This window comes from Schistocerca gregaria, chromosome X (assembly GCF_023897955.1).
Source record: "Schistocerca gregaria isolate iqSchGreg1 chromosome X, iqSchGreg1.2, whole genome shotgun sequence".
Lineage (NCBI taxonomy): Eukaryota > Metazoa > Arthropoda > Insecta > Orthoptera > Acrididae > Schistocerca > Schistocerca gregaria.
Window position 1 is genome coordinate 765,053,195 of NC_064931.1, and position 27,833 is coordinate 765,081,027.

The 27,833-nt window shown below is 39.5% G+C and overlaps 1 protein-coding gene across 12 annotated transcripts in view; it reads left to right on the top strand.

Annotated features, from left to right (window-relative positions):
* Positions 1 to 27,833, top strand: part of LOC126297562 (formin-binding protein 1) — a 336,009-nt gene that overhangs the window by 273,244 nt on the left and 34,932 nt on the right. For 4 of the 12 annotated variants that reach the window (XM_049988494.1, XM_049988495.1, XM_049988500.1 and 1 more), the window contains exons 8-9: positions 8,241 to 8,294; positions 19,095 to 19,192. In XM_049988494.1, coding sequence (XP_049844451.1) covers positions 8,241 to 8,294; positions 19,095 to 19,192 — 152 coding nt within the window. Of the gene's footprint in view, positions 1 to 8,240; positions 8,295 to 19,064; positions 19,193 to 27,833 lie in introns of all 12 variants that reach the window. The other 8 variants (XM_049988499.1, XM_049988504.1, XM_049988505.1 and 5 more) reach the window with 2 other exon arrangements.

Here is a 27,833-nt window from a genome sequence, read left to right on the forward strand (position 1 = left end):
TTTGGTTATAAGCATGAATACATTCATGTTTATTTTTATTTTTTTTTTAATACATGAAGTTTACATAATTCATTGTGATTTTGTATTTATATGGATGACTATGTGGCTCACTGAATTATAATCATTTTGAAAAGGGATACTGATTTTGCCAAACGTGAGAAATTGTATAAATTTTTGCATGGAGGGCAGCAACAGTGCAAAAAGTCATAATTGTTGTTTTCTAGTTAGGTTTTCAAATAATTAGTCCACTCTTACATGATGATGGATGAAAGTTTATCAGCTTTGGTCTTTGCTCATCATTTAGCTGGCAGTTATCTAGTTTGACTAGATGTCTACATTACACTGTAGCTGGAGACCAAAACAGATGAATTCACAAGTATGCATTAGATTCCTGACCTGCCTGTGTGGTTTGGCAAATACAGGTGATTTCTCTTGAACTATTAAACGTTCCTGATGACAGTAGTATAGTGATGATGAAGTTCAAACGTGACCACAATGCTTGTTTTTCCTGACATACAGCTTCTGTTGTTAGTCCAATGCAAGAAACATCAACAGAGAAAACTGTAAATTGTATTTTTGTGAAAGTTCTAGTATTCTATTCTTGAAGAAAAACTGAAAGTTTATTGCTAACATAAATACAATTGCAAAAATTACCAACTTAAAGACATAATTATAAGATGAAATGACAGATAAAACTTGTGTGATATTAAAATATCATATTTTCATGAAGTTGTGAATGCTAAAGGAAAAATAATTACAGTAATCAGCTGTTGGTTTAAAATTTTCTGTTAAGAACATTGCTAAAATGTATCTCAGATACAACAATATTGCAAACGATTGGTATTTTATGCACATTTAAAGTGTTATTGCAGAGCATAAATAAATAAATAAATAAGTAAATACAATAATTATTCAAATATATTCAGGGGCATAACCACAAAGGTATGACTCAAAAGTAGGAGATAAAGCTTGACAGTTGAGAAATTTCCACATTAAACTAGTTCAGTATGCTGTAAATAGCTTGAAGGCAGTTTACTTAATGTAACTTGTTAACCTAACTTCTACTATGGGTACAAGTCTGATTACAGTCCACTTTCCCTGCCACACCACAAAAATGAACCCAAAAAATCTAATTATTCTGTCAGCCACAGGGGTAACAACAAAACTGACTCTAAACAGCCACACACTATGGTGTCAGTGATATCCCAAATATGTAATTTCATACTTTGTCAGGTTAAAGTAAAGTAGAGCTCCAGTTATCTGGATGAGTTGGGAGCGGATCCGATCCGTATAAGAAAATATATGGATAATTGGATAAATCATGAAAACAGGTCATTCCTTGTTTTTTCTTTTTTAAAAAAAGAACAGCAAAATCTTTGCATATATACTATCTAATATTAGTGTATTGCTACAGGACAATAATGTTTAGATTTTGTACTATGTTGTACTTCATAGTGTGGCAGTTCTTGAAGATGCTGATCTAGGCAGTTGTTTTGCTGTCTTCAGCAATTTTCGTGCAGCCAAGTCTCTTATCCACTTGATGGTTAGGAGCTGCATGTGGTCATGCTCAAGCTGCTGCTCCATTCATTTTAGTACAGTGCCAAGATATGCAAACATTCGTTAGCTGATGGTCCTGCATCTGGTTCAGTGACAATGTCATCCTCCTGGCCATCAGTTTCTTTTCTCACATTTGGAATGATTTTGTTGGCACTGAAAACATGGAATCCAGTATCGAAAGAATTCATAGGAAGCCACTTGCCTATATCTTCTGTGGTTTCCTCTAGAGTAGGCACAGTTTAGCATGGTAACATGGTCTTTACTAACCTTATAGCTAGGAGTTCTAGTTTATCTTTCAGAAGATAAAGTTGTTTCAGGCAAAGCCTTCCAAATGAGGGGTGTTTCGTCTGTGTTGTATAAAAATTCAGGGTCATAAGATTCTGCTTCAACTTAGAATTTTTCAATAACTTTCTGCTGCTTTTGGGTCTGCTGCTGGTTTTTCACCACTTAAATCCAATCCGTGAATATTGTGCTTGTCTTCAAACTCTGTTGCTTGTTTTAAATGAAGAAAAACGGTTGATTTTCTTGGCTAAAAGTTTTGGTGTTTTGCTAATAATTGACTCTGAAAGAGGGGTTTCCTAGTGCTTGCTGGAGCAAAAACTACTTGATTGCGGCATCATCAAGTTCTTTGTTGTTTTCATCGCTTTTCTTGACAATCCCCCATCTTCACTCTCGAGGACAGAAACAAATTTTAAAATTAAAGACCTGTTTTTTAATGTCTGAAACTGTTGATGTTCCAATGCTGAACACTTCATCTAACTGTTTAGCACTCATGTGTTTATCTAATTGTTCAAATATTTTTATTTTGTCTGCCAATGATAAGACAGCTGCCACACAATAGATTAAAAGACAAACATAAAACAAAACAAAAGACACAGAAGATGGATTGTATAGTGATGTATCAGTACAGTTATGATCACAACACAGACAGATGTAGGCCGCACTGAATGATGGGCATCACAAATGCAACAATGTAGGTCTGTGTTAATTGTTCACTGGAAGATTTTGTCTTTGATACATTTGCTGTGGATTGATTTTAGAACAATAAAGAAACATACAGTATACTATTATATACTCTAATAACTATTGAACAAAACCTACAGTTTTAGTCATATAGTATCAGTTTCCTTTTCCTTAAAGTGATGTGGATAATTGGTATTCAGGATAGTTGGAGTCCTACTGTACTGTTAATGATCTGTCCAATTTGTCACAGATTGATGATGTATATTGTCACACATGCCTTTGGTTTCCCATTTAACATGTTGATCTCTTGTAATCCTTGGAAACACACACAAATATGTGTGCTCTAAGAATTCTGCTGCCAATTGTTCATAACTAGTTATAAATTTATTTTTATTGAACTTGTAAAGAATGTTACAACTTCGCTAGATTTCCATAGAAACCATTCTTTAACTCCCATACCGTACAGAAAAAATCACAGCTGCCAATAAATGTTGCACACAAAATACTTAGTAGGGGGAAAAAAGAAAACTCTTGGAATGTGTAAGGGTTTAGTTCCTCTTGTGTTTGCTTACACATCAATATTAACTGTTGTAAATAGTTTTTAAGCATTCAAACCATTCAGTGCTTGTCCCTGGTGACATCTGTTTTATAATGTTGCTTATCAAATGTTACATTGTAGTTTTGTGTGTGTAACTTGTATGATATTGCATTATAATTTGCACTCTGCCACTTTTCTGCTACTGATACTCTGCCCACAATATCTCTTTCGTATGCACTACTAGGGGTATTTGTAAAATTGAATGGTATTACCTTATTTAATTTGCCTTTCTTTCAGAATAATTACCTCTATTATTCGATCTTTATATACTTGGAAAGCACTCGTAAAACCATTTTTGCAAATTTCTTCTGCAAGCTTGGTAATTTAATCATCGTTATCCCCACTCCCCCCCTGCTATTTAGCAGTAGAAAACTCCTTTCCATAAAGTTGAACGCTCCCTTGTGAATGCATAGTGAAATTGTGACCATACAGGGGGATGCTCACATATGTGGGCTGCTGGAACTAAATATGCAGTACACATTTTTGACAGAGTTTCTAAAGAACTAATGATGAGGTGTTTTGGTGAGCTGTTGTGTTCAACTCCTCTGCAGCTTATAGATAGCATTATTCTGAATAAAGATTCAGAGGAAATGTTTCCCAAGACTTTAGCACCACGTGTTTCAGTACTCCTGTTATGACATAGAAAATGCACCCCTTATCTTTTTAATGGACTGGAAATTTTTGTCCAAGACACTTCGACATTTGTTCTTAAATCACACTTCTTTTTTTAGTGGCTTAGATGAAAAATTATAATGTCTGTATACAGTTTTGTTATTTAAGTGGTGTTACAGAATGTTGTTAATTAGAAGTGCAGACCTGCCTAAACATTTCTTTACATGTTAGTATGACATACATACATTTCTTTTTTCAAAATCTGACATACTCCAATAAAATGCTATTCATTGGCCAATGAAGAAGAGGAGCAGTGTTGTTATTACTCATCTGAGCTTCTGTGAACCATATGGTTATGATAGTGTCTCGTGTGTTGCAAATGACAGTTGTAACAGACTAGACAGTAAAAAAAAAAAAATGGAAGTTTTGACTGGAATAGTAATAGCTAAGGCTTAGGTTACATTGCATATATGTACAAATTTAAATATACACAATTAAATCGTCTATATGGAACCTCAGAACTACCAAACTTTTTAGTATCTTTTGTACAAACTAAAATGTGAAAAATGTACCCCAGTGGGAAACACTTTACTGCCTGATACAAGACTGTTTCCTTCAGCACATCTGTTAGTTTCCTTGCTGCAACCAATAATAGATCAACAGTTTCTTCGCACAATTTATTCTGTACTCTGGAGCATGATATACCACTGATAGCTGTAAAAATAAATAAATAAATAAATTACCTGCACTAACCACTTCTAGATTCTACTTTCTCCTCCTGACAACAGAATAAATAAAATTAATGAATCTATTGTCACATAAAAAGGGCAGGGGGTTGCAAACCTGAAAATCTTGGAATTCTTAAAATATGCAGTGGTTCCCATTAAGAAAGTCCACAACTGTGTGATTTTCTGATACCCATGCCCTTTAAGATAAGATTTTTAGGCGTTGAAGGTCCACTCCAACTGAAAGATGATACTTTGATTTAGTTGCAGTTGCTGAAAAAATTTAAAATATTTTCCTGATTTACCAGTTGTTACGACGACTATATTGATTCTCAATTCTACCAACAATTACCTGTTTGATTTGTATACTCTGTGACTTTTTTTTTTCCCCTCCCTCCCCTCACTACCAATACAAACTTCTTTACCATGGCCCACCCAGCATTCTAGTTTCACAAAGTTCACATCAGTACTCAATTCCACACACTACTGTACCTGTTGTAGTCAACTGCCCACAGATGATCCCACTACTAGACTGAAAAATACCTTCTGCATCCGTTGTCTCCAATGCCATAGCTATTTTTCAGTGCTTCTTAGTGTCTGTCAAAAATCACCCTCAAACGAAATTTGGCCTGTAGTCACAATTTGTAGTGTGTCAGAATTATTCGTCAGACAGTTAAACAATGAATCATTTTCACTACCTCCACTTTTAGTAGTAATCTCCATTATGAGCTCTTACTTTATAGAAGCTGGCTGCAATAACCCTCTGTATGAGCTCCTAAGTTTCAGAAGCTCCCATTAATGTATTGTGAAAACATGATAGCTATAGTTAAAAGGAAAATGGAACAGATTTCTAGCTGTAATTCCACACTGCTGCACATACCGTCCAGTACAATTAGATGGAGGTAAAACTATATGTTATAGAACAGTAGCCTGAAAAATTCCAACAGTAACCAAAATTTCAGTGTATTGTAATGTATTAAAACAAATTGCTGCCTCAGAATTTCTGATCTTAACAGCAAATTATAAACATTCCTAATTAATTCATTGCCAAAGAAAGAAAGAAAGAAAGAAAAAGAGAAAGAAAATGAACAATAAGGAAAAATGCCCAATAGATTGCATGAAGCTACTAAAAATAGCTCTCCATATGATTTTCTCACACATCTTCCACAGTCACATTTATGGGATACATGTAATACATCAATATCTTCATCTTTGTTTCTAAAGAACGTCTGTCTTTCCCACATTTTTATTTATTTTTGAGTGTATTCTTCATCTTGGGGCTTGGTGTATGCATTATATAAGCAAAATCTGATGTTAATTTCTGTCATTTGACATGCACTCTTCAGTCTGACACTTACACACTTTCATGGGTGTGTGCCCTATGCTGCCCCATATTCTCAGCAGCCATCATTCAGTACTGTACATAATGCTATCTCAGTCAGAAAGTAAATAAATGTAGTTAAGAGAAGCAGGTGTGGGAGGGGAAAGTGTGTGCTGCATCTCTTTATCTATTGCTGAAATTAGACTGTCAGATTGATATCTTTAGTTTAAAAGATCATCTTCATTGTTACCATTTTTGTGTACCCTGCTTCTGTTGTTTAAATAAAAAGTAAATAATGGAACCTCTATTGGGACAGTAATTTGACATGCCAGCTCACTAACATATGCAGTTTGTTATTTTAGTGGCTGTTTGATGCCATGACCAAGCTCATGGGCAGACAGCATAAATTTTCCCCTAAAATTGTCTGTGCAGCACCCATTCTAACATGTATGTGTACACTTGTAGCAGAGACATATGGTAGAGGTAACGTTTAAGTGTGCTTGTTGCACCTTGTTACATGGGGTGAGGGAAATCTCTCTGATAAGAATGCCATGGGTACTGGCTGGGAACTCCCATTAACCTAGTGTTGACAGTAAGTAGATCTGCCTTCTCAGGCCTTTTGTCCACACTCACTACATGTATGCCTCAGCTGCACTACCTCCACAAGGTTCCCCCAGCTGCACTACCTCCACAAGGTTCCCCTGATCGATGGATTTGTTATGGTTGAAACCAAAAGGCAGGACGTGGAACTGATAACATGTTCGATCTGTTTAATTCTCTGGTACAGTTTGCGATGAACCAGGGTTAGCAGAAACTGAAATGGTAAGTAGATGTTCCTTTGCAGCATCTTCATAATCCTTCGGTTTTCCCCTTTTGAATTCAGCTCATAGCTAAGAAAACCAAAGCTGCTGTAGAAAAGGAAACCTTAGTGTATGGGTGGCACATAGATTTGTTAATGACTACTGGATTCTTCATTCAAAAGTGTTCCTTTTCACTATATTGTAGCTGTGACTTCTTTCTGACGAAAGTATTTAGGTGTGGAGAATTATGGCCAATGAAAAAAAAGGCATTTTGTTTTAGTATCTCATATTATTCAGTCTTGTGGTAGTAAGGTGCCTGATAGGTAAAAGAATGTACCTCTTCTTCCTCTTTCTGTTTCAAATCCAACTATTATTACAATATTCCAATTTTAGTGCTTACTATTAAAACTTTTCTGGATTATGTAAATATAGATCTGATGTTTTTATGTGCGTTCCATGAGCTTAATCAACATTGTGAATGATTTCTGAGGTTTTGAGATGTCAGATTTTTATAAACTAAATGTATTTAGACAGTAAGAATGCAAAACAAGGAAATCAAGTGGTTTGTGTGTTGAATAATTTGTTACCAAAAAGAGGGTGATAACTATTTTCAGTGTTTTACTTCATGAATAAAATGGAAAAAAATACTGCACAAATTTGAGTGTCATTTTAAGACACCTTTATTTTAATCTTTTATTGCTTTTTATTGAGAAATTATGTATTATTTGTGAAAAGTATGGAGTTACAGTCAACCGATTTGGACCTGTTAAAAGTTTGGTACTCTTGTTTTAAACAGTTTCCAAATTTGGAGAGGTTATAGTTTGTGATATGGGTAATTTTTTTTCATGGAGAAATGCACTATAAGGATTGGGAGAGTATGTAAAAATGCTTTAAAATGTTTGGCTTAATATCCTTCAATAGCTGTCTTTCCATTTATTCAAATGGCAGTATGTGCCAGGTTTAAAGAACATGAGCCACTATTTGATTTTAAAATGAACTTGAGTCAAAGAGAATGATTCCATGTTTATGAAATTTGTTTAAATTTATTGATATGTGGCTGTATTGTGTGGAGCTTGGGGGGGGGGGGGGGGGTTGAGGGAGGGAGGGGGAGGGGGTGTATAGCATTATTATCTTTGTGTGGATTGCTGACTGAGGGAAGCAGAAATCCTCATAGTTGATGGACTATAGCTTTTGCAATGACAAGCGCATAGATACATTGTCATTTTTAATTGTTTTAGTCCTGTGGGAGATGCACTCTTCACCAATTTATTAATTTATTACAGAGGCCAAACCGAGTCTGGTTCACTAAACTGTTCTGTTGTGCGTTGCTTAACTGAGTCACAGTGTGAAAAGTTCACTGTTACAAGCACAACAATGAAATGTGTCTTATTATAGTAGATTCCTTATTTCAGACTATGAGTTGTTTGCTGAAAAATGTTTACCTTTTATCCCTGTAGAAATAATTGAATTTCAGAAATGTTTTTGGCACCCTGTGCACTGTTCTTTGTATAGTTTTCAAGGTAAAAGTAAAAAAAAAAAAAGATAAAGAAACAAGAAACCCACCTGAAGGACAGTGTCCACAATTAAGTGGGCTACCCAACTAGCTACATTGCAGTGTAATATGGATGAACTAAGACATTTGTGTCGTCATAACTCTGTTGCAGATATCCCGTGGTACATCCTTTAATCCTGTCTGTTTCAAGTTGTGTATGAAAACTGTAAGCCATTTTGTCAGTTACTTTACTGGTATTTCACCTTTTTGTTCCTCTAGTTCCCAGTAAGCTTTCTTGTAATATTCCAGCTACTTCATTCAAATAATGCTATTCTGCACCTGCTACTACTTTTTCTGCTCCCTGGCTATCAAAACCATAAATATATGCTGCTACTGGATGCATATTTCATTTGTTCCACTTTATCCAGTTGCTTTGGTTGCACTGTTAATTACCAAAAATGTTTAGTAAATGTCTGTCTGTCTGTCCTGGAAATCTCTCTGTATGTCAAGTATATTTGGAATTTCGTTGTTACAGATTTGCAGAAACATTCTTTTATTTTCTTCAAATTGTCTACATAGCATGTGCTTGAATTAAGTGTTGAACGTTTTGTGCTTCCTCTTCATTTGACGTGCAAGTCGTCAAGAATTATTTCCGCAAGTAATATTTTCATGCATCATGTCAGTTAGGACAAAGAACTATTATGCTCTTTGCAATGACAGTTTTCTTGTAATGATAGTGTTGTTCAGTATCATTAATTTAATAGATGTTTTATTCCATGTTCTTTCTTTCAAAAAAATTTCTTTTCATTTTAACCCACATTTGAATTTTGCTGTGAGTGCAGTGTCATTTGTAAATGCTTTCCTGATACTGGTATGAAAGTTATAGTACATTATAAAGCAAAATATGAAATGTATCTGTCAAAAGGCTTTAAATATATGGATAAGGGATCTTCATTCCAGCATCAGAACAGGGTCTGAGGACATAGCTTTACTAAGATATGTACCATGGTTAAGTACAATAAAATATCTTCTTATACAGAGCAGATTATGAAAACAGTTCCACAATAAACATGAAAGAGACAGATTATCAAAAGCATCAGACAAACGTAATATTATTATTGTTTGGCAAAACATTGCTTAATCTGAATTTTTTTTTAGAGTGTGCTATGGTGCAGAAGCATCCTATTGCACTGTTCATTGTTTTGGTATTTGAGATCAAATAGATAGAATTAGTTTTATGATTCATGTTGTTGTTTCTCAGGTTTATGATAAAAGTGACTTATTTTTATGATTTTTTTTTTTTTTAATGGGGAAGATGTATTAGTGTGAATATTGTAGTAAAGGAGAACAGGATAATGTTATAATTAAGCTCCCAGTTTGCAAAATGATTGAGATGAATGGTGTAACAGAAATTTGGTTACATCAATAAGGATTTATTAAGGTTATGTGACAAGTTTGTTTTGTTGAAGTTGAATGTTGATCGAATTTGAGTTAAAAAAAAATTAGTGCAAATTTACATTTCATACACAATCTGGGGCTAGGCATGCAATGTGAAATTGTTTCAATTTGTTATTGCCATCATGCTGAGCTGTATAAAGATATTTTAGTTTGCTTGGGGTTAGTGTCCTCGATTAGTGCCTTAGATATTTGTTAAACAGCATAGAAAGACCACAAGGTAGGTTTTAGTTTCTGCTATTAGATTCATGACATTTTTGATAATTACCATATGCATGGATTAATGTGTGCATTCATTTAACTGCCTAGAAGTAGATTCAAAACTGTGTGACAGATGAAGTATGCTGCATGATATTAGGCAGTTTTCAATAGACAGAAATGCTAAGTGGATATAGTACTGTGAAATACCCATGACTTTGGTAGTATGGACTCTTCTGCATCATTTCATTTTAGACCACTATAATGTGAATTATCTGTTGTGAGAAATGTTTTCTTTGGTGTCTTTTCTAGTATTGTGTATCTGTGATAACTAAGCAGCAGTTTAGCTGCATGTATCATGGCATTCTTTTCACACATTCTCATCAGAGTTGTAGATGATGAGAAGAAAGTAATTTTTCCATGAACATTAGACTTAATTTTAATTAATTTGTTTATTTTTCTTTTTCTTTCCTGTATGTTCTTTCTTTGGTGACTGGTTGCCTTGGACATCATGCCATTTCAGTAAGTATTGAGGCAGTGACACTTTCCTGTGCTGTGTCTTGGTACTGAATGTCTTGTGGCATGATGTTTGCAGCATGCTTCTTTGGTTTGCTAATATGTGAAGTTGTTAGCTTGTGGTTCATATGAAGTGATTTGTAGGCTTCCCCTCATGTTTGTCCTCAATTTGTTAATTTGCCATAATCGTGTAGTCATACGCAAGAAGCTAATACACATGGCTTAAACAACAGCAGTAATATCTTACACTTAATGTTCTACAGTGCCATGATAAGTTCTGCTGCCTAAGGCACCTGTTTCAAAATTAAGAGACGCAATTTACCAAAGATGTTAACGTAAATTTAGATAAAATGGTTTCAATTTTGTCCTGTTCTTTTTACGTAAATCATTTTCTGAAAATGTGAATTAAGAGAAATACTGTTTTTGGGTACCAGCAATACATTTAACTATTTAAACTACTGAAACTACTGGTGTGTTAGAAATAGTAAGATTTTGAAAGAACTTTTAATTTTTTGCCTGTTTGGTTGCTATTGGCATTGTTGTGTCAACTGTGAAACAACTATGGCACAATTTAAAACCAGATGTAGAATTTGATCTAAGGTATTGCCATCATGTGGGAATAATTGCTACAACATAGCTTTACATTTTGTTATTGAGTATCTGTAGTACAATGCCTATTGGATATCTTTAATACTTCATTTTATTGTGCATATAATTATTCAGATACATTGAAATTATGTTGGTACGTAGCATGATGAATGATGCGCACAATTTGGATCATATTGTCATACTGGCTTGATGTCTTGTTTAATTGTAGTTTCACAGAGCTTTGTGTGCTTAATTTTATTTTGTCTATTGTTTGTGGACAGTGGTTGTACAGTGATACTTCTGGTATCAGATATTAAAGACAGTTACATTTCAAAAGGTTGTTATCTGTAGAGTAATGACATTTGAATAATTATGTACAACAGCTGTGTCTGCTAACCTCTTTTGCTTTTCAGGCAACACTTTTGCTTTGTGTTTGACTAACCTTTTTCATCTTAGTTATGTTATAGTCTATGCTTGTAAAAAAATATGGTTTTATACTTGCTCTATGAAGTGCATTACGTGTTTGTGTACTTATGCATAAATTCATGGTCTGTGTTTTTGAAATGGAAATAGGCTTTTCAGTGGCATGGACTTAGGGGAGGCCTACATATATACATAAAATGCAGGAGATGCTATTGCTTTTGTACATTCATTTATCATAATCTATGTGATCAAAAGTATCCAGACACCCTCAAAAACCTATGTTTTCATATTACGTGCATTGTTCCGTGACCACAGTAGTCACTAGACATTGTGAGCGAGCAGAATGGGGTGCTCCGCAGAACTCATGGTCTTTGAACATGTCAGGTGATTGGATGTCAGTTGATTGGATGTACGCGAGATTTCCACACTCCTAAACATCCCTAGGTCCACTGTTTTCGATGTGATAGTGAAGTGGAAACATGAAGGGACACATACGGCACAAAAGCGAACAGGCTACCTCGTCTGTTGAGTGGCAGAGATGCTGACAGTTGAAGAGGGTCATAATGTGTAATAGGTAGACATCTATCCAGACCATCATACAGGAATTTCAAACTGCATCAGGATCCACTGTGAGTAATATGACAGGTAGGTGGGAGGTGAGAAAACTTGGATTTCATGGTTGAGCAGCTGCTCATATGCCACTCATCACATCGGTAAATGCCAAATGACACCTCGCTTGATGTAAGGAGCATAAACCATGGATGGTTGAACAGTGAAAAAACCTTTTGTGGGGTGACAAATCACGGTACACAATGTGGCGATCCGATGGCTTCCCATTGATGAAGAGCTATTCGGAGATGACGATTGCATCTTTCAACACAATCGAGCATCTGTTCATAATGCCTGCTTGTGGAGGACTGGTTACACGACAATAACATCCCTGTAATGGACTGGCCTGCACAGAGTCCTGACCTGAATCATATAGCGCGGTGGACCTTTCGTCAGTGCAGCACTCCATGAAGAATGGGCTGCCATTCCCCAAAAACCTCCCAGCACATGATTGAATGTATGCTTGCAAGAGTGGAAGCTTTCATCAAGGCTAAGGGTGGGCCAACACCATACTGAATTCCAGCATTACCTATGGAGGGCACCATAAAATTGTAATTCATTTTCACCCAGGTGTCCAGGTACTTTTGATCACATAGTGTATGACCCCCAGCTGTAATTGCCACATGGTGTTCATTGTTTAATGACTGGATACAGTCAGTCTTAAAATAAGCTGCAAATTACAATGTATTCCAGACATCCTTCAAGTGGAGTAAACAAATGTTCAGATTTTAAAGGTTTGTCCAGTATCGTTCAAATTTTGTGATGCTCCCTAAATTCAAACTCTTTCTCTCATAGTGTCTCTTTATATACTGTTCCACTTGGCCTTCAGGCAGACAGCAATTGAGCTTAACAATTCATAATATTAAATGGCAGTTCAGTTGCGTCACTAGTAAATATCCCAAGTTAAAGATTGTGTTTGTGATGATATTCTCTTAGCACAAATAATTGAGGTAAATATGTAGATCTAAGAGATAAGTGCTGATCATAGTGAAGAGAAGGTTTTCTCTTACTTTAAATATTAACAATTTGCTGGAAGTGCCCTCTGATATATTTCTGTCGTTTTCTTGGAGAGAGAAATTGAAAATGAAGATGGTGACATATCGTTGCACCCTGCCCACATTATTAGGATTTAGGATTTGGCCTTTGTGCTTTGTAGATTAGAAGAGTTTTGAATTCATTTACAAATGTGCGAATTCTGTGCTGTCGATAGTATACTTTTTCCACTTAGTCAGTTATGATTTTCATTGTAGCACGGTGTTGTAGATACTGTGAAGCTCATAATTTCACTGCACATTGTGAACAATGATTCAGAATGACTTTATAAACAATGTCATGAGCATACTTCTCGTTAGGTGTGAGATAGTTGCATGAGAGTTTTCACAATTCTTTGTGATTCTACCAACTTTTTCTGAAGAGAAGAGCAAGATCTGGCCCACATAGAAATCACTTTTTATACTGTTTACACTAGATTTCACTAAAGAACTGTAATAAAAAGACCATGCTTATAAAAGCAGGGCAACACATACCACTTGTGCTGTATTGGTAACTTTTTTGAGTAGTATTATTTCCCAAAGTACACAAAAGGAAAATGCAGTTAATTTGCAACAACACCTCAGATGGTGTCATTTCTTAGTCTGTCGACATACTTGTTGAAAACATGTGAGTAAGTACAAATAGTGTTACATTTTTACAAGTATTTTGAAAATTTCATTGTAATGTAAGTGATTAATACACACCTTTGTGAAAAGGAAACTTGATTTTCTAATGAAGTTTGCATTGTCAAAGAAACTCCTCCTAGCCAATTCAAACTGTGTGCAAAACTAAAGTCAGCCTAGTAAATGTTACATTATTTTCAGTTCACTACGACCTTTCATTAATTATTTCTCTCATGGTGTAGTAATTTATCTAAAGAATAGAAATATTTGCTTTTTTATGTTTTAACAGCTGCATGTTTACTGGTACTAACGAAAATGTACTTTTGATTGATTTTAATATACAGAACTGCTGCCAGTAATTGGACGTTTGTGACATTATAAAGTTTTTGCAAAGTATTATAAAAGTGTACTGTCAAGGAAGAAATAAAAATCATTTCTAATTAGTGCTATTACTTATTCACTCTTTATGATCTGCATTTTGGATGCAAGTCTTTCACACTGGTTGTTGTATTTCTGCTGTTTACCATACACCTATGCTCTTTGGAAATAAAATGCTGAAGTATCCCATTTTACAATGTAAATACACTCATGGGGGCAAGAATTTCCTTTGTTTTTTGTTTCCTTTTACTTCAATTGACACGTTCATGCTATCACATTGCAAACTGCAATTGCTTGAACACACTGAAACTTTGTGACTATATAGTTTCCAGCATGGTGTAACTCTAGTAGTATTATTTATATCTTTAGCTGATGGATTTTCTTGTAATTTTTCTACTGTATCTGAAATTGTAAGCTATGGAGTTGGATACTGAATATGTTGTAGGCAGTTTTAATTACAAAACTGAAATTTTTTGGTATATGTCTACTGTCAATAGGAGTACAACTTACAGATAGTGAGCCATGCACCTTACATATTGTTGGTTCTCTTGAACATTTGGAGCTGAGTGCGCCTTTTGCAGCAGGAGGCATTGTCTTTCTGTTTCATTCAACAATGCTAAAGTGCTACCATTCATGCCCCTTTACATGAGACAAGGGCAGTTGCTGTTCAGTTTTTGAGTGGAATGCAGTTGAATTGTACCCAGAATATATGAACAGTCTGCAAATGTTGTTAAAATTTTAGTTCGAAAATTTTCTTTTAAATCATAGGGAAATTGGTTTATTTGTGGGGTGTGTATGTAATTCCACACAAAATGAATAGATAAATCAGTATCCTCAGTCAGTAACATCCATTGGTGAGCACATTGTTGTTTGAATAAATATTAAAGCTGCCATCAACTGTTGTAGTGTGACCATTGAATTTGGAGAAGCAATAGTGCAATAGCAGTGGCAAACTTCATTGTGAAAGTGGAACTAAATTTAACTGCTAATATAAGCATGGTTGGATCTAGCCATTGTTACTAAATGTTTTGCTTAAAGTAAAGCTGTCATAAACCTGAAGGTTGATTTCAACATAGAAATGCCTTTCTGGACAGGGTCCTATTAGAGGTGGTAAGGAGTTGCCTTCCTCTCATTTTTGAACTGACTTACCCAGCCATTTATAGACAGACACATAGTATAATGAGGATTCTGAACCATGGTGCAACTCGGCATTTTTCACGTCGCAAAAACATTGGCATAGCTGAGCAAATTGACAGATAAGTCCTCAGATTGACGAGAGCTTGAACCTAGTTTGCAGGGTGTATATGCCCAGGGAAAGCTGGGAAATCTGAGAAAAACTTGGGATTTTTTTAGAACTCCTGGAGTATTTTAGAACTCCTGGAGTATTTTAGAACTCCTGGAGTATTTTAGAACTCCTGGAGTATTTTAGAACTCCTGGAGTATTTTAGAACTCCTGGAGTATTTTAGAACTCCTGGAGTATTTTAGAACTCCTGGAGTATTTTAGAACTCCTGGAGTATTTTAGAACTCCTGGAGTATTTTAGAACTCCTGGAATTTTCCTTTGTTTTGGTTTTCAGTTAAATTTTTGTAATTTTGACTGCTAACAACTTATACTCTAATGAAGAATTTTACTTTAGCCCAAATAATACTGCAGAATAAAACATAAACAAGAGAATAACATTATATTAATTTAAACTATTAACTTTCATATTTGGATGTTCACTCTACTTAACAAAGATGTTGATATTTGCTGTGTACATAATGAGTCTTATGCTCTGAACATCTGCTGTCACTGGCTAGATATTGTCACATGAGCTATGATTGGCTGACAGACCCTGTCATAATCTCGATTTCAGTGCTTTGGAAGCTACTGTGCTGTAGTTGGTTGAATTTGTATGTACTTTTGTAATACAAAAATACACAGTGTAAATGTTGCCACGCATCAAAGATCTTTCCAAAACACATAGTTTTTTGCTTGGTTTCATTTCCTAAAGTACCAGGAAGTTCTATGCCGATGTATGAAATCTTCACCATTCAAAGGATAGTTAAGTTTCACAGCTCCATGGGGAAATTATATTGTCACCTAATACAGAAAAAAATGTACTTTCCCCAGTGGTATAGTGTATTTTCATCTGGAGAAAAAGCGTAGTTTCACCCAAGAAAAAGTGTATTTTTAACCGAGAATCTGGGAAAACTAAATGATATGAACTGGTATCATTTCAAAGCAATCTTTTTCACCTAAAAATTAAGAAATTTAATATTTGCAAAGAAAAATAGGCATTTTTGTTTTAGGCAGCTAGATCAGGTTTCTTAGTAAGCACTTTCTCTCTGTTAACCTTCCCTTACCAATGGCCGATTGTCCCAAAGAAAACTGTTTAGATTAAGAATTGACAAAAATATAACAGAAGGGAGGTTACAGTGATTCACATACTGATTAGTTTTACTTACCACGAGGAAAGGGTCAACTATCTGATAATGACAGTAAGACATCAAGGGTGTTTAATGTGCAGTAATTCAAATAACGTACAACATCTTACTTTCATAACTGAATCATGAAGGAAGAATCTAAAAATAACTCTTCTGTGACTGCATTACAACTGTTGTAAACAATATAAGATGTAGAGGTATGTGGTAAAGAGCACTAGAGACTGGAGAGGAGGAGGAGGAGGAGGAGGAGGAGGAGGTTGTTGATGTTTGCCAAAGCTGGACAAAAGAGTAAGAAAATATGAAAATTCTGATGTAATTTGGGACCTCTGCTGGATGTTCGAATCGTTCTAGCATGATATTTTGATAGCATAACTCACTTTCTTCGGTAGGGAAGTGCCTGAAAAAGACAGCAAATTACACCATCAGAATATCGTGCAAGAACAATGCGGTCATCCAGCAGAGATCCTGATTATTTAACATTAAAATTCCAGTTTTGGAATGAGAAAATAAAAATTATGCAGGAGGGAGGAAAAAGCAAATAACAGTGTGTGCAAGCAGTTTGTCAGTGATGGAGAAAACAAGACAGTTGGTGTGAAGAGAGCCAGAGATAGGTGGGTTGAGAAGGCAAATAGTGGAGAAGGAGATGGGGAGAGGGAATCACTCGGAAAGGTGGTGACGAGAAGAGGAAAAAGGTTTAAAGTGGTGACATTGCAGTCAAGAGTCTGGCAGAGGGGATTGAATAAGATGGAATGAAATTAAAATCTAAGACTAATTTTGAGAGAGACTTTGGTGAGGAAGGGAAAGGTTGGTGATAGGTTCCATAAATAACAGAAAAGTTAAAAAACTGGAATTCATCCCATGCCTTTTATTGCATATTGTCCATTGAAGGTTTTGCACCGTCATGATACACAAATGTTGGTTATGTTACCTTTGTGTAGAATTTTCTGTAACAGTGACTCTGGCGTTTCCCCAAATGCTACGCACACAGTCTTCTGTATTACATGAGCTTCATCTTTTGTCGTGATACCAAGAGCTTCCCCTCAGTGGCTGGGAATTTTATTTCTGTGGTTTAGTACTTATCCAAGTGTCATTTCCAGTGAATGCTGTCTGGAAAACATGTGGTGAGGACTTAATGTATTAGACACCATTGACGGTTTCTGTGATATCATTAACTGTTAACATTACCACATCCTCAGTGAAACATTTGTACCCATCGATTAAACAAAGAGTTTCTCACTTCTTTCTCATAAACCTTGCAGTGAATGTCAGGTACTGCCATAATGTTTTATTCATTCGGAAATTGTAATGCTTTCTCATTCTTGTGTGAGTTGCTGTTTAGCTTCTCTTTCTTTACAAACATCACTCTCACTTAGCTCATGACTAAATGCATATGATTTGTGTCCTGAATAACGACCCTTGCAACATACTGTTCAAACTGGCAGCCATATAACGGTATTTCCAAGTAATCAAAATATCCACGGGTGTACTGCCGGTCTATAGTGTCCAACGGGCACAATATTTCGGCGATCAAACATGTCGCCATCATCAGGTGAACTGACGGACTGAGCTCCTGTGAACGTGCCGGCACGGAGATCCGTACACTATGGCTGCTCAGGGGTTCAGTCCGTCAGTTCACCTGATGATGGCGACCTGTTTGATCGCCGAAATATTGTGCCCGTTGGACACTATAGACCGGCAGTACACCCGTGGATATTTTGATTATCAAATACGCCGGGAGAAACTCAAGAATCACGGTATTTCCAAGGTTTTTAAACATATGATACTTTCCTGATGACTCATTATATTGTGTACAGCCATACTTCCTTTGCACTGACTGTTTGTGCCATAACAGTAATGGACTTCTCATCATTTATGATGACTGCTTCAAAAACTAGTGGGGAAACATAGTACAGTCTCAACTTTTTCGGTCTATGATTTTAACCATTTAACCCTGAACTCCACAAACACTGACCTCAGAGAAAATTTCAGAAAACCAAATAAGTGTGAATCTATTAGTAAATGCTCAGTTCAACATACTCTTAGCTATAGAATGCATTTGAAGCTTTCATAAGAAGTGTGGCATATGATTCGAGGAAGTCAACAATTTTCCTGTGTAGAGTGTCATAATGGCGATATCGTTAAGTTGGTTGGACAATATTTTGTTCTTCTTTTTCACAGCAGAAAAATAAACCATAAACAGTGAAGCAAGTGTGACGTTATAGAGGTAGTGGGAAGTTAGTGCAGTCAGATCAAATTATCACATTGTGTGTCTCATAAAATGAAAGATTGTGACACTGCCAGGTTTTATATCCAGTATTATTTGTTTCTGTCCATGACAAAAATCGTTTGCATACATAAAAATACTGAGATTTATTCTTATCATCATGGATAGTTGTTGAAGATGCTAAATAGAGGAAATGTCTGCATAGGTGAAATCAGTAGGAAATGCCATTCACTACCTGAAGTAAGAAATCACTAAAACAACACCCTGTACATTCATGACAGTGTAAGTAAATAACTGGTAATTACATAATGACTTCACAGATTAACCATTTCTGACAACAAAATATTATTTGTGATATTAGCTTATTCACCAAAAATGCAAATTGGTTAAATAATATGTTAAAAATGCAATTGTAATTATTTTTGGTGGGATTGCCAACATTATAATTTAAGTAAATAATATCATTCACATTAGTTCTTATTTTTAGTACATAATGAACTCAATTTATCTTATCTCTCCACAGAACAATTTCTCTGCAAATGCTGACAATAAGGAGGATTACAGTGATCTGCCACCAAATCAAAGAAAAAAGAAACTACAGCAAAGGGTGGAAGAGATAACAGCAAAAATTCAGCAAGAAACAGCTGCAAGGTAGTGAAAATGAATAAATCACAAAAATCATAATATCAATTATGTCCTCTTCAAAAGATGTTCAAACATAGCAGTTTACTGCAGTATAGTAGGTTAATGATATTCAGGCCAAAATTATCTTACCTACTTTGTGGTGACAAATATTTTTATTTTGATACGTGAATAATGGGATAAAATAAATGGTATCTTGCATTGCCTAAACACAAGAGTATGTCTTAGTATCTTGTGTTAAACAGTCAGTTTATGCTTAACAATTAGGCCTTAAGCCTGTTCTCTGCTGTTCCTGGTACCCTCATCATACAAGAAAAGAAACTTTGACACTGTTTTAGAGCCCACAGATAACTAAGCATTTTTTAATGTAACAAATCAGCTGCAGAAATTATCAGCAATCACAGCTACAACCTAGTTCACTTACAATGCGTTTGCTTTTTGTTAAAAAGTTGTTCTACATATATAATATGGAAATCCATAATCCATTATGAAAATTTCTTCGGTTGCAGTGGGTAATGAATGCATGAGCAAAGGCATGATTTAAAATACCTCACTAATTTTTATTCACTTCTTGCAGACAGTTTGTCTCTCTTGTTAGTATTACATATTCCACTGAGTAGAAACAAAGCTTATTTCATCTGTGCCCAAGAATCATTGCCTAAAATCACTGTGTGATTACAGACTGATCACCATATTATTACTTGTAATTAGGATAAATTGTTCACTGTCAACTAATAAACTGTGCACCTCCTCAGAGGCACACTCAAGGATTGGAAAGTGCTGTGAGCTGGTAGTTAATACATTAGTGCTCAGGTTTAGGAAAAAAAAAAAAAATATATATTGGTTTATTTGCTCATGGGGTTACATGGCAAGGATTACCAGGAGGATGATAGAAGATAACTCCAGTAGCCACAGAACCATCTCAAAGGAGAAGGGAAAATTCAGGGATGGAGTATCTTATGCTTCTGCATTCCACAATCCTTGTTGGGTCAATTTCTGATAGTGTCTGCCCTCTTCCCTTTTTCCAATCTTCTGCACCCTTTCCCCTCTGCTGCTCCCCCGGGAGGCCAACATCTGTTTTAGAAGTAAGTTCTTGGCCACCACAGGACTGCAATCCTTGCAGCGCTACTTCTCTTTCCATGCTGCAAGTCTGTCCTTCTAATGTTCTTTTTTTCCCTTTGCTTTTCCATTGGGTGGTTTTCTTGGTGCTGATCATGCTTGGATTTGCTTTATGATTTTGGACACTATTTTGTTTCTCCCTTCCTGTACTTCATTCAGTTTTTCATCCTTCACTACGTGGTCCCCATTGTTGGGTTTGACCTACCATTCCTATTCCAAATGTTACGGAAGTGTAAATCGTGTGGAAGGTTGCCCAACATGGTGTACATTCCACCTTTTATGCCTTTCTGTCTTTGTTCCCCTCCTTTCTGGCAAAAATAATACATCCAATACTTAACATGGCAGCCTTTCAGTTGTGGGGTGGTCATAAAGTATCTGCATGGTGATAGCCCCTCGACCATGCAGGGATCACACTATTAGTCTCCAGGCTGGAGACTCGATGCATGTGCCTGTCCTGGGTGGGGCATGGGGACTTTGGGCAATGGCTAATTGGCCAGGGTGGTGTAGCCTCGGCACCTGTGTGGAGAGTTCGCATACGGAGTGCGTGGCACCAAGGCAGATGACTCGTAAATGAAGCAGCTCAAACTTTCTTCTGCTGGTGGCCGCAAGGCCCCCAGCAGTTTCTCCTGAAGGGAAGAACTATTAAAGTGTGGGAGGTATGATCCTGCAATGTTTCCTTCATTGGCTATGCTGTGGTGGGGAATGTAGGGCTGAGAGACTAGGGGAGAAATACTCCCCACAATACTTAGTTTGGTGTACAACCAATGGGGATTCCTTTTTGGCCACAAAGCCATTTTTCTTTGTTGTTGAGGACAGTTTTAGTGAATCAGCAGCAATTTTGAAAATGAGAAGTGGTTCAGTTGTGGTTAAAATGGCACCTCTGCTCAGTTGCGGACACTGTTAGACTGTGACAAGCTTTGTGATGTTCTTGTAACTATCATGGCCCCTCCCCCCGGAACAGTCTCAGTATGGTACAGGACGTCATCTTCCTCTGAGACTTCCTTTTACAGACTGATGATGAGTTATGTGCCAGTTTGGAGTGACGGGGCATGCATGTTCTCCATGGTGTCCCGTGGGGACCAATACACAATAGGATTGATACTGAGGCCTTGATCTTGGCCTTTGGAGGTGAGTCGCTGCCTGAAGAGGCTAAGGTAATCATGTATCGATGAGATGTGAAACTGTCTGTTCCCCCTCCCATGCAGTGGTTCAAATGCACTAGATTTGGGCACATCTTTGGAATGTAGCGCACAGCCCTATCTGTAGGGATTGTAGGCATCAGTTGCACATGAATGCTCCTTGTACTGCTGCCCCATCTGTGTCAACTCCATGGAGTGCCTTTTCCCTGCTTACCAAACTACACTGTCCTCCATTGAGAAAATAAAACTCAAGAATAAAAGACTCTTGGCTGTCCCGAGTATCAGGAGACCAAGAAGTGTTTCTTTGCTTGCATACTTTATGTATTATTATGATGATGATGATGATGATGATAATTCCTATGGCTACAAAGACGTCCTTTCTAGCACAGGTGCCCTTGTCCTTCGTGTCCTCTACATAGGGCCGTAGGGGCTATTCGTTTACACCTACTCCCCTGGTGGTTAGGGGTCCACCTTCTACTGTTTCCCACATCCCAAATTTGAGAGACCCACCCACCAGGGATGTTGATCCCCCAACTCCCAGCTAGAGAGGCAACACCCTCCTCTGGTGTGTCTCACCAAGAAAGGACTGATTGGTAAGCTCCCCTCCCAGGATTCTGCCGATATGCAGCTGGATACCAGCCAGTGGCTGAAGGAGCCACAGGTTGCAGGTTGTAGGGCTTTTCATCCCTTCTTTGTTCCTGAAAATAGGGCAGACAAGTCCTCGTAAACATTGTAACCATTAAAGGAAAGGACAGGAGGGACAAAAAGACCACCTCCAAGATGGAGGAGGATTCGGTGGTTCCCAAGCCAGTGGACCATGCATGTTCAGTCTCTGCACCCGAGGTGCACACACACACACACACACACACACACACACACACACACACACACACACACACACACACACACACACACAATGGTGCACACACACACACACACACACACACACACAATGGTGCACACACACACACACACACACACACACACACACACACACACACACACACACACACACATCTGCTTCAGAACCCAAGTGTATTGATGCTAATTCTCATAACCCATGGCACCAGGTGACCCTAAGACCCGTTTTTAATGCCAGTGCCCCACACACATTTCATTGTGGCATATGGATCTTATATGGCCATTGACCTTTCCATTTGCAGCGCTGATCTTCTCGCCTCCACCCATTGCAGAGTCCATGATGATCTGTGTGACAGTGATCATTTTCTGATCATCCTGTCTCTCCCTCAATATAACTTGCTGGGTGTCCACTCTGATGGCTCTCAATGATGCTTACTGGAATGCCTTTGCCTGTGCTGTTGCACTTTGCTCCCCACCATGTGGATGTGTTGCTGCAGTTGTCCAAAGCACAACTGCAGCCGTTTTGTCGGCAGCAGCTTTAGTGATCCCCTATGCCTCTGGATTCGCCCCTGGCCCCCTCCCCCTCCCCCTCCCACCTCAGTCCTCCATCAGAAGACAGTGTATAGATAGACTTTAGGAAATGCCATGGCCGTTGGAGATCACAGGTGGGCTCTCCAGTTCCATAAGTCACATCCATTGATGGAGCACCTTCTTTAAGTGGCTCCCTGCCTGAGATCACCACCTAATAAAACAACAGAAACAAGAATGCTGGGAATGGTGTGTTAATACTGCCGGACCGCATACTCCTCCTCTGCAGTTCGGGCAGTGCATCTATGGACACCAGTCCCCCACTGGTGTCTCCATGAATGATGTTGGCCACACTGACCCAGATGCTGCCACCAATCAATTTGCTCTGCATTGTGCTCAAGCCTCTGCAGCTGAGAATTATCAGGTTGCATTTCATGTCCTCAAACAGTGGGTGGAGTGAATTCACTTATCTTTCAGTACACATCACCTAGAGCCGTATAATGTTCTGCTTAGTGAGTAGTTATTGCTCAGTGCCGTAGCCCTTTGCCGTAACACTGCTCCAAGGCCAGTCTGCATCCACAGCCAAATCAGCCAAATGCTTGGACACCTATCTTTGGACTGCCAATGTCTCGTCTTTGTCATTTTCAACTGTATGTGGAATGAAGGAGAGTTCCCATCTCAGTAGCTGGAAAGCGTAATTGTCCTGGAACAGGAACAGGGTAAACACCCCCTAGTGATGGATAGTTATTACCCAATTAGTCTCACTAACATTATGTGCAAGTTACTCGAATGTAAGGTAAGCTGGCAGCTGTGTTGGTACCTTGACTCTCAGGGTTCTTTTGGCTCTATCCCAAGGCGATTTTCATCAAGGCTGTTCCACTGCTGACGATTTGATCTGCATGGAGTCTGCTATCTGGTCAGCTTTCGCCTGGCGTGACCAGCTTATAGATGACTTCTTTGACCTACAAAAGGCTTGTGAAACCATATGGCACAATCACGTCCTCATTACTCTACTGCTGGGCTCCATACTGAGTGTAACCCATTTCTAGTGGCTAGCAATGGTCTATCTGCAGCTGTAGAGTCTACAGTGCCACCCTCTCTGTATGCAGACAATGTCTGCATTTGCTATTGCTCCTCCAGTGTGGGTGTTTCTGAATTTTGACTGTAGGGTACCATACGGAGGGTGCAGTTCTGGACTCTCACCCATTGATTCCGGTTCTTAGCCACCAAGACATGCTTTTTGCAGTTTTGTCACCTTTGTACTGCCCATCCACCACCAGATCTGTATCTTGATGACCAATTGCTTTATATGGTGGAGTTTTATTGCTTTTTGGTACTTGGCTTCAAAGCGTGGTTGTTGTTGTTAAGGTGTGAACATGCTGGTCACACCTTAATATTCTTTGCTGTCTCCATAACATCAGATGGGGTGCAGACAACTCTAGAGTTTTGCGGCTTTCCAAAGCTCTGATCCAGTCCTATGTTGATTATGGGAGTGTATCCCAAGGCTCAACATCACCTTCAGCAGTGCAGATGTTGGATGTGGTACATCATGGTGGGGTATGACTTGTGAAGGTGCCTTTCAGATCAGCCCTGTGGACAGCCTACTCGCAAAGCTGGTGTCCCTCCACTACAGAGCAGGCACCAGCAACTACTGCTCAGCTATGCTATAATCATCTGCTGCCCCCCCCCCCCCCATTAGCATCCAAACTAACGTGTCAACAAAGATCAGGGGCTGTGGTCATGATTGCAGTTCACATACATTGTCTCTGCTCTGAACTCCAACTTTCCCCACAGTCACCTCTTGTCAGGGAGCACCCGCTTATGCCACCATTTGTGTACAGTGTTTTAGGATGTGTTGCGACTTGTCATCAGAGTCTTTTGGTCCAAAGTTTTTTGTTCGCTGTTCCTGGCTGTCCTTGGTGCATTTCCAGGATCAAAAGTGGTACAGCTCTGTGGCTGATGGACGAACCGGCTTTCTTACACATGTGCAAGGTGCAATGAATACACTCCCTGCTGAATGGAGACAGTGTATTCTCTTCAGTACTTATGCCCATTGCTCGAGCCCTAAGTCATGTTTGTTCTTGCACCAGTGCTACCCTTGACACCCATTGGTTTTAAATATCAAGGATCTCCTTTTTCAAATTCATTGGTTGGTCGTCTTTGTCTGGACCCCATGTCACGTTGGGATGCTAGGGAACTATTATGCTGTAAAGTTTGCCGAGTTGGCTACCAGAGTGCTGACTTAGGAGATAGGTGTTCCGGAACCGAATCTTCATTGGACTCTATGCCTTCAATTGTTGAAGGCCTGAACACTAATTGCTGTGTCCTGGTTTCTCCAAATACACTGCAAGCAATAAAAGGCCCATGACCATGTCACAGTCTTCCTTTTGTGTTTCTCACAGGGAATCTACCTTTCTCTTCACATTGGCCACACTTGGCTGGCACAGGGCCACATCCTATGATGTAAGGATCCACCCCAATGTTGGTGTGTTGCCTGTTTGACAGTGGCCAACACCCTACTGGACTGCCACAATTTGGCCACCTTGTGATGAAACCTTAAATTTGCTAACCTGGTGCCTCTGGCACTAGTGGATGACATAAAAGTGTGTTACCTGCTTTTAAGTTTTACTTGGGAAGTTGTGTTTCTATTCCTCTCTGTGAAGGAGGGCATACTGGCCTTGTCAGCTGCTCTGACTCTGGATCAATTGCTGCCCTTTCCAACTTTTTAATTCTTCTTATTCTTTATATCTGTCTTTGTTTTACTTTCATGTTGTCGGTGTTCTCTTTCCTGAGATTTTATCAACTTGTTAGTGTTGCTAGTTTTCTTGTGGTAATGGAGGGTAAGAACATACTGGTCAGATGCAGAGGGTGTGTCTCCCACCTCATACATTTCCCTGGGTTGTCCAGTTGCTTTCTGGGTGGAGCAACTCTCCCACCTGTACCCTCTTACCCACTATCATTTCTTCTTGCTTCTGTTTTGTAGTTTTATTGATTCTTTGTTACAATCAGGTTCATCAGGATTTGTCTTCTGTGTTCTTCCTCTCTGAGGAAACTTCCCAGCTTGCCCCACATAGGATGGAGGGACTGATGACCTTTAAATTTGATCCTTTTAACACCATCAATCCAATACAATCCCTCTCCTGCACCTTCATCCGTCCTCTCTCCTGCAGCTCCCCCCGCCTCTCTCCTGCAGCTCCCCCCGCCTCTCTCGTGCAGCTTCCTCCCCCCCGCCTCTCTTGTGCAGCTTCCTCCCCCCCGCCTCTCTCGTGCAGCTTCCTCCCCCCCGCCTCTCTCGTGCAGCTTCCTCCCCCCCGCCTCTCTCGTGCAGCTTCCTCCCCCCCGCCTCTCTCGTGCAGCTTCCTCCCCCCCGCCTCTCTCGTGCAGCTTCCTCCCCCCCGCCTCTCTCGTGCAGCTTCCTCCCCCCCGCCTCTCTCGTGCAGCTTCCTCCCCCCCCGCCTCTCTCGTGCAGCTTCCTCCCCCCCGCCTCTCTCGTGCAGCTTCCTCCCCCCCGCCTCTCTCGTGCAGCTTCCTCCCCCCCGCCTCTCTCGTGCAGCTTCCTCCCCCCCCGCCTCTCTCGTGCAGCTTCCTCCCCCCCCGCCTCTCTCGTGCAGCTTCCTCCCCCCCGCCTCTCTCGTGCAGCTTCCTCCCCCCCGCCTCTCTCGTGCAGCTTCCTCCCCCCCGCCTCTCTCGTGCAGCTTCCTCCCCCCCCCCCCCCCGCCTCTCTCGTGCAGCTTCCTCCCCCCCCCCCCCGCCTCTCTCCTGCACCTCCCCCCCCCGCCTCTCTCGTGCAGCTTTTCCCCCCGCCTCTCTCCTGCAGCTTTTCCCCCCTGCCTCTCTCCTGCAGATTTGCCCCCCCCCCCCCCCGCCTCTCTCCTGCAGCTTTTCCCGCCCGCCTCTCTCCTGCAGCTCCCCCCCCCCTCAATCTCTCCTGCAGCTCCCCCCCCTTAATCTCTCCTGCAGCTCCCCCCCTCAATCTCTCCTGCAGCTCCCCCCCTCAATCTCTCCTGCAGCACCCCCCCCCCCTCAATCTCTCCTGCAGCTTCCCCCCCCCCCTCAATCTCTCCTGCAGCTTCCCCCCCCCCCCTCAATCTCTCCTGCAGCTCCCCCCCTCAATCTCTCTTGCAGCTCCCCCCCCTCAATCTCTCCTGCACCTTCTCCCTCCCCCCTCTTCTCCCTGCACCTTCTCCCTCCCCCCTCTTCTCCCTGCACCTTCTCCCTCCCCCTCCTCTCCCTGCACCTTCTCCCTCCTCCCTCCTCTCTCTGCACCTTCTCCCTCCTCCCTCCTCTCTCTGCACCTTCTCCCTCCTCCCTCCTCTCCCTGCACCTTCTCCCTCCTCCCTCCTCTCCCTGCACCTTCTCCCTCCTCCCTCCTCTCCCTGCACCTTCTCCCTCCCCCCTCCTCTCCCTCCCTCATCCTCTCTCCCCCTATCCTCTCTCCTGCCCCTACTCCCTCCCCCACCATCCTCTCTCCTGAACTTTCTCCCCAGTCTTTTTCTTTGTGATCTACCTCCTCTCCTTTTGGCTTCAGACTCCATAATTCTATATATCCTTTCATTATTATTTGTAAAAAACACTCCTCTATCATAACCTTGTCTGCCAGTTGCAATCTATTGCCAACTCTGGTGAAGGTTACTACTCAGAACAGTAGCACTGCAGCATCAGAAATATATATAGATGAGAGATAGGTAGTCCCTTTTGGTCTATAGGTGTCTGCTGTCTTTCCAACAGTTTATACAGTATGTGGACCTACTCACACACGAGGTATCTTATTGTGAATTTATCATTACACTTGTATGCTTGTTTCTTCTTTCATCCATTGTCTGTACTAATATTGCCCACATTTAAACCTGAGATTTATTCTCATGTATCTTCAGTTGTAATGCTTAATCACAGTCAACTTAATAATTTCAGTGATCATTTTACATGTATGACTACAAAATAGTAAATGATGATTATGGGGCTAATGTATGCTGAATGTGTGCTATCTTGACAACAAATTTCCT